Genomic DNA, 8,143 nt, shown 5'->3' with positions numbered 1-8,143 from the left:
TCATAGTGATTGGTCACGTGCCTCCGTGCATGGCGCCATCATTGTTTTACCATTTCCAGATAAGAAAAAAAAAAGGAAATACCCTTTTGAGCCTCAACCTGATCATACACAAACAATTATTCTTGGTATATATATTTATTACTTATTGCATGTATTTCTTCTTTTTATTAATATGTAGTAGCTACAGTTTATTAGCTACCATTAAAAACTAACTTGTGCCGACACGTACTTTGAATTAAGGATCATGGTTCAACAATAGAACCTTGATGGAAGATTACCGGGATTCCGTAATCTGGGGGGGCGATGTTGAAGGAGCAACTTCTTTCGCGATCAACGGTTATCCCGGACAGCTTGAAACTCCTTGTGATAATGGTACGTTCCGAACTTTGAATTAGAATGCTTATAATGTTTTCTTGTCATGCTCATGTATGTTTTTAATTACTTTCAATTAATTAGAGAATTGGGCAAGTGCATCAATCATCACAACTTAGAGCATTCGTCTCTCCTCCAAAGGAAAGATCGAATACTAGCTTTACACTCCGGAAGATATCGAACACATGCCTTTCATTTTATAATGAAGTATATAAAAAAGAATGGTGACATAAATCCTTACTCCTCTCAGACAAAACTGTCGTCGAAAAGAAAACAAAAGGAAAAACCAAGTAAATTAAGGTGCTCGTCTAGCTCCGAATTAGAATAGAACTCCATTGCCAAAGACAAAGACAGCCATGTTGAATATAGGCAAATCTGAGGTGTTTCTGCCTAGTGATCGATGCTCATATATACGTATAAATGCTTGAAAAAAAATTAAGCACGATGGTCATTAATTAATTAATCCCATTGGAATATATATATACTTTTTTATTACATACCAAGTAATTCATATATGATGTTTGCAGACATGTACAAATTTGTTGTTCACAGCGGAAAAAATTACCATCTCCGCATAATCAATGCGGTGATGGAGGAGGAAATGTTCTTTGCAATTTCCGGTCACAACTTCACGGTTGTTGGACTTGACGGTGCATATCTGACTCCGATACCCACAAACTACATCACGATAACTCCTGGCCAAACGATGGACATATTGCTCACTACGAATCAGACTCCGCGTAGTTACTACATGGGTGGAAAGGCTTTTGTCGACTCCAAATTTGGTACACCCATGAACTCCACAACAAGAGCAATTCTTCAATACCGCAATTATAAAGGCACTGAAACTCCAGTTGATCTTGGAGACCTTCTTCCAGCTGATTCAAAAAACGCGAGTTATGCAAAGGCCTTCACCGAAAGAGTTCGAACCAGCGGATTGACAGGCAACGATGATTACCCGATTACGGTCCCCACTGATTCTGAAATCAATAAGAACTTCACCATCACAATTTCTGTGAATACGCTTCCTTGTCCATATCCTAGTAACAATTGCACGGCGCCGCAAAATTATAATGCAACTTGGACAGGGATGCACGCTGCATCCTTAAACAACCAACGTTTCGTCACCCAAAATGTCAACATACTGCAGGCATATCGCTGGTACGTACCCACTTACACGCGCGCTATGATTGATTTAGCTAGCTAGTTCAGCTTAATTATATTGTGGATATCGATCTATGTGTTTAGTTTTATTCATTCGATCATTCATAAATAACGTACTAGTCTCTGCGTGCATGCACATACAGCAACATAGAAGATGTCTACACGGAGGATTTCCCAGACAGACCAGAGGAGTTCGACTACACTGGGGCGACCGGAAATAATGAAACAGTTCCAACTGTAGGTACGAAGGTGATGACAGTTGACTATGGAGAAGCAGTTGAAATAGTTTTCCAAGGAACCAATGTCGGAAACGCAGAGAACCATCCCATGCATATTCATGGTTATAACTTCTATCTGGTTGGGAGTGATGATGGCAATTTCAACTACTCTTCACGTGAAACTTTTAATTTGACATCCCCAGCTGAAGCCAATACCTTTGGAGTCCCTAAGAATGGATGGCTCGCTGTTAGATTCTGGGCTAACAATCCTGGTACGTTCATACGTATAAATTGATTAATTTACACTATATAAATAAATAAACGTACAATCTAAAAATATAACATCTTAATTAATTAATTAAATTTTTATTTTTTTTCAGGAGTGTGGTTTCTACATTGCCATTTGGAAAGGCATGCTTCCTGGGGTATGGCCGGAGTACTCATCGTGAAGAATACAACTACTGACGTAAAACAAAGTCTTTTGGATCCCCCTGCAGGCTACCCCCCTTGTCCCTAATCCTGATCCGTAATTAACTCCTAAATTATTTTTAATTAGGAGCTTAACATCAGGATCTTTCAAATGAAAATGTTTTGTTTTTGGTTTAGTCCGTATGTACGTTGTTGGTGAAAATAAACTAATGAACATAACTGCCAGTCGATATCGATCAGAAGCTAGCTGAGTAATGGATCTATAAAGAATGTACTGTATGATTCGACCATGTAGCATTGTAGCCTGTAATTTTGTGTGTGTTTAGTGGCCTAGTGGAGGCAGCTTCGAATATTCAGAAAATTACCCGACTCATTTCCTGTGAATAAGTTCTACCTCAACTTTCATTCGACGATCAATATTGCCAATCGTAAACCATCTGAAGAATCATTTAACAGTACATAACTACATATAACTTATGACATTCAACCAGTTTTACAATATTATTACAAATAAATTTCAACTAGTTGTTCTGTCTATGCCTCCACATCAAGCAATAAGACATTAATTTATTCAATGCACAAGACTCTTGAACATCAAGCAATAACGCCATCATCATCAACAATGCAAAGATTCGATTTTAAAGGGTTCGAGCACAACTTCAGTTTTCCGCTGCTTTTTAAAGTAGTTGGCAGGAAACTCTTGGTATCGGAAGCCTTTATAGAGTCGGGGATTGCTTGCATTAATAGGAGCCGCTGCAGATTCTATATAGCAATCAGGGGAGGGTGTAATGAAAAATCCAATCGTCGTCCGAACAGTACTTGAATTCGTCACCACTCGATGTTTAGCACACTTGAGTTTCCCATTACTAATGATCTGCATCCCAAGAAGACCAAAATTTTAGTTACAAAAGAAGAGTGATTGATGTTTATGAATTTGAGCATAGAAACTGGTGATGTACATACCCGTAATTGATAGCCTATGTTAACCACGAGTCCATTTGAAATGGGTTCCACTCCAATTCATTCCCCATCCTTGAAAACTTGAAGGCCACTGCCATCCGCTTGAAGTAAAATTGTGATGAGCTGTGGGTCGGAGTGTTTAGTTATTCCTAGTGTCAAACTTGGGTCTGGACAAGGTCGATGGTGATTAACAAAGATGTCAATCTCCTTGCTACTCTGATCCTATCCCTAGTCCTTCACCGATCAACTCCAAAATGTCCAAAGCCACTTTCTTCACTTGGGTGAAACATTTGCTAACATGCTCTCTGAAATACCACAGATAAAGATGTAGGTTATGATGGGATGACTTTTTGCTCAAGGATTCCCACAAACGGTGTCAATGTTAATGCTGGTGATTTGGCGGTATCCCGATAACGTTGATCTTAGCTTGGATCATTATTGAAAGGATTGTAGCGGTAGCGTCACCTGTCAAGTGAAATACAAAGAGCGTCAGAGGGGAGACCGTGGTTGGCGGTCTTTTCTACTCCGATGCTTAAGTCAATTAATGTATTTATGTTGATAGAGTAACGTTAGGTAGTAATTAATGTGTAATCAATGAGGAGAGAGAAGTGAACCTTTTATAAGTGAGGGAGAGACTGATCTCTTCCTTGTCTTCGATGTGGGACAGATACGCATCAGGCAGCAGTTTGTGATTCTTCAGCAAGGAGACCTTGGTGCAGCGCGTGAAGGCGTATCAACGGTGATCTCAGCCTGAGCCTGAACTCAGGTGACAGCCGTCTGATGATGTTCCCGGGGGTAACACCCTTGATGGTATCGGTGTCGTTGGCGGCAGCATGAACATGGTCCATTGTAACTAATTATGATTAGGCAAATGCTTATGTAAGTACACAATGAACTTGTTAGCTGGATGTAGCTATATGATAGCTATACACCCACGCGATGCCACTAGATTGGTGTAAAAGATATTTTTCGATACTTGAGATGTACGATTGATATGGGCTTGTTCTATCCCTATAGAGAGATGATAGATTTGGATCCATCACACATCAAGAATGCCGCTAACACTGGCCTGCCTTCCTTATCCCTATCCTAAAACGACATTAGTGTTTTGGAAGGTTTTGTTGATTCTGGGTATCTCTCTGACCCACACAAAGGTCATTCCCAAGCTGATTATGTCTTCACCATGGGTAAGATAGCGATATCTGGAAGTCTACAAAACAGACCATAGTCGCTATGTCTTCGAACCATGCATATATTATTGCTCTTCACGAAGCGGTTTGTGAAATATATATATATATATATATATATATATTAAATCCATAATTACACATGTTCGAAGCAATTGTGGTTTGAAGCCTACCACAGATGAACCTACAAGCATTTATGAAGATAATGCTGCTTGCTTTGAACAAATGAAGTAAGGCTACATCAAAGGCGACAACACCAAGCATAATCAACAACAACAGACTCTCGTAAAGATCAAAGGGAACCAGGTTCGATCTAAGGACAGTGTGGAAGACTTGTTCACAAAGTCATTACCTAAATCCACTTTCAAGAAACATATTGGTAGCATCGTTTACGGAAGTTATCCAAACTCCCATGACCGTAGTCATTAGGGAGGATGCAGACATCATGGAGAGATGTCTACATGTATGGTCTCGAAATGTGAATGGTGTGTTGTACTCTTTTTCTCCTTCGACCGAGGTTTTTTTTGTCCCATTGGGTTTTTGTTACTCGGCAAGGTTTTTGATGAGGCAATGAGAGGAGCACCACGTTTAGGCGACACAAGGGAGAGTGCTTAAGGACATCTAATTTATGTGTCTGGCCCAAACTCTATTGACTTGTCCAAGTTGTAGTAGGGTTAGTCGATCATACAAATATTAGATATCTTATTCAATGTATGAATCAGTTTCTGTTACACCCCATATCCGATTTACCCTTTTTACCGTGTTACAAGAATTCCTGTATGTTTTACCGTTCGCGGTTATGGTTTTACCTTTTAGGGGGGGGAGCTAGAAGTTGATTTTTTGTTCGAGTTCGAACTTGAGAAATTTTCCTTCATGAAAGTGGTAGGGGATGTTAAACCGAGTCCGTGGGTATGTGGTACATAAAAATGAGAGTTCGTATGTGAAAGTTATGAGGAAAATACAAACGTTACTGTTCATGGTAGAATTTGGGTATAAATGGGAGATTTTTACTGTGGTAGGTTTCCAAAACCGGAAACCCACCCTATTCTCTCTCTTCTCCCCCGAAACTCCCTCTTTCCTTTTCGGTCACTCCACCTCCCCTACGAATTCTCGCCGTCCGGCCACCACAGGAGTGTCTCCCTTTTCTCTGCACCCCAGTGGCCTTGGATTATGGCGATTTGGCCGAGAAACCTTGGATCGAAGCAAAGTTCTTCATATCGGCAGTTTGGAGTTTTCGTCGGGTTCCGGCGATTTCGACCATCTCCGGTCACCATACCTGCGTCGAAGGTTCGGTTTTTGATGAAGATCATTTCCCCTAAAGTATTTCATTCCAATTTGCATTGTAGAGGTCGAATTAACGATTTTCATTTCTAGGGTTCTTGAGTTTTCGGGGCTTTTCTTCACTGGCTGGATTCGACTATTTCAAGGTAAAATTGGAATGTGTTGCTGTTGGGAAAATTGTTGGGTCTGTTGTGTTGATGCTATTGCCAGAATTTGGTGGTCATCGGAGGTAGTGGTCGCCGGCGCGTGGACCCCACGCGCCGCCACTGTGGGTGGCGCGTGGTGGCGCTTAGAGTTGCGCTTTAATTATAGTTTTAGTTCCATAAATCCTTTAATGGTTGTAGAACGTCATACATGAAGTTTGGTGGAAATTGGAGGAATTACGATTGAGCATAAATTGTCGATTATCGATGTATGTGAATTCGATAGCCTATTTTCTTTCGAATTCACTTTAGAATTTGTCTATCGATAAATGAATATTATTGGGGAATTACGAATGGATTTTGTGGAGAGTTAAGGAGTTGGAATTTGGAAGGGGGATGTTTTGAATTTCCATTTCTAAGTATCGTAAAGTTAAATTTCCGTCGTGTAAAATATATATATATATTTATGAGTGCTATTCGTACAGGACGAGAGGAGCCTCCATACGAGGAAAGTCACGAGCGACGTTAGGATTGACCGCAAACTGTGAGTGGACTTTTATTTTCAAAGAATGATGCATGCATTTATTTAATTGCTTCCGAATGATAAATTGCTTATCGTATTACGTTTTCGAATTTATGATTAATTTCGGATATTATTTTTGCTATGCGCGGATTCAGAATTTATACTCTACTTTATTTTCAAAATCTCCGCCAAAGTGAAATATTGGTTTCTTATGGATTTTTCTCACTTACTTATTCTGAGATTGAGAGAAATCTTGGCGTGCGGGGTCATGTCTTTGCACACTTGGATTCTTATCTCGTGAGAAATGTGGGGAAGCTATACGGATTTATTGATTTTCGACGATTTTCTTCCTCACCATACGCGGGTCATGTGATTAGGTCTCCTCCTCACTTACTTTGTGTTTATGAGTGGCAGTTGAGGTAGCTTTTGTCCTCCTCACGTGGGTGGCAGTCGAGGTAATGTTCTCCTCCTCGCACAATCTATGTGTGAGTGGAAGTAGAGGTTATTAGTTCTCCTCGTCGCACAATCTATGTGTGAGTGGTAGTCGAGGGTAGGTAGAGCCTGGGAGGCTCCATTCCCGTATGGTGAACTCTCTTCCCCATATCCTTTTATTGTTGTTCTTGACTAGCGGGGCTAGTCCGATTTCCGTTTAACTAGAGGGGCTGGTCCTATCTCTCGAGCATTGAAATTTCAATCCTTCCTTGTGGATATTTGTGACTAGTGGGGCTAGTCGGTTTTTCTTGAGCGGAGTTTCTCGTGGTTGTTTTATAAACGTTTCATGCATCGAGTGTTATAAATTTAAATACGTGGGAAAGTATTTAAGTTTACTTCTTTTAAATTATCTGGATTATTTATTTTTGTCCACTCACACTAACGTGTTTATCAATACTTTTCCCCTGGGCCCTTCGGTTTCAAATGCCCAGATTGCAGTATTGCTGCTCGGCGTACGAGAGTAAGCCATAGTGACCGCACCTGCTTCCACCATCACATTCTGTAGGTTACCTGTTTAGCCTACTGCACTCTTTGTCCATTTACATTCCTAGAAATGCTCTGATTACTATGGGATTTGTGACCCAAACTTGTACGAATTATATTTGAGGTCTATGACCTAACTTTGGTGATTGTGGTATCTTACATCTTGGAGTCTCTTTTACCTTTTGGAGATTATGTTATGATATTATTATCTTTGAGATTGGATTGGTTGAATTATGGGAGCAGGGTGGCTCCAGGAGTTTGTGGTTGGATCATTAGAAGTGAATTTTGGTTTTCCGCAGGTTTTTTGGGTTGTCCATTTTTAGGGGAGGTTATGTCGAAATATTTGGTAAACCTTCTTTAAAGGTGGGTCCCGCATGGCCACTTCGGATTCCATGGTGGAATCCGGGGCAGACCCTGTCAGTTTCCTTATAAGACTCATATTCTCTTGTTGTTATATTCTATATAAAGATGTCTCTATTATCAATGAAAGACACGACTTATTCTCTCCCAATTTATGATTTCCTAAAACAAGTACAACTAATTAATAGAAATTTATCTAGGGTTTTTCAAGCCTACTATTTCATGCTTAATTGTGGATTTTCGAAGCTTAGTTTTTAGGGTTTATGGTTACATGCTGGATTTTAGATAGGTTGCAATATTAAATTTGTTCATGCTCTGTTATTTTATTATTTATTTTTGTCTTATATGCCTCTTCATAAACTTATTTGATTAGTTTACATGAGGGCTCTCTAATTCTCTATCCCCCGTTCATGATCCTCAAGAGAAAGACCTTTGTCTATTTTTGCATCATAGTTTTATTTTCATATAATTCGCCAAGTAATTTTGAATGCATTTTCTCTTCATTTTTTCTTCTTCACAAGCTTTCATAAG

General features: G+C 39.8%; 1 protein-coding gene across 1 annotated transcript; it reads left to right on the top strand.

The window, feature by feature from the left end:
- Positions 1–961: 961 nt before the first annotated feature.
- On the top strand, positions 962–2,271 carry LOC112174801 (laccase-14). Its single transcript, XM_024312613.2, has 3 exons — positions 962–1,533; positions 1,680–2,026; positions 2,135–2,271. Exons 1-3 carry the CDS (start codon positions 962–964, stop codon positions 2,269–2,271), a joined length of 1,056 nt encoding a protein of 351 aa, XP_024168381.2.
- The last annotated feature ends 5,872 nt before the right edge of the window (positions 2,272–8,143 follow it).

This window comes from Rosa chinensis, chromosome 6 (assembly GCF_002994745.2).
Source record: "Rosa chinensis cultivar Old Blush chromosome 6, RchiOBHm-V2, whole genome shotgun sequence".
Lineage (NCBI taxonomy): Eukaryota > Viridiplantae > Streptophyta > Magnoliopsida > Rosales > Rosaceae > Rosa > Rosa chinensis.
The sequence above is the reverse complement of the archived record's forward strand: the minus strand, read 5'-3'. Positions and strand labels throughout refer to the sequence as shown.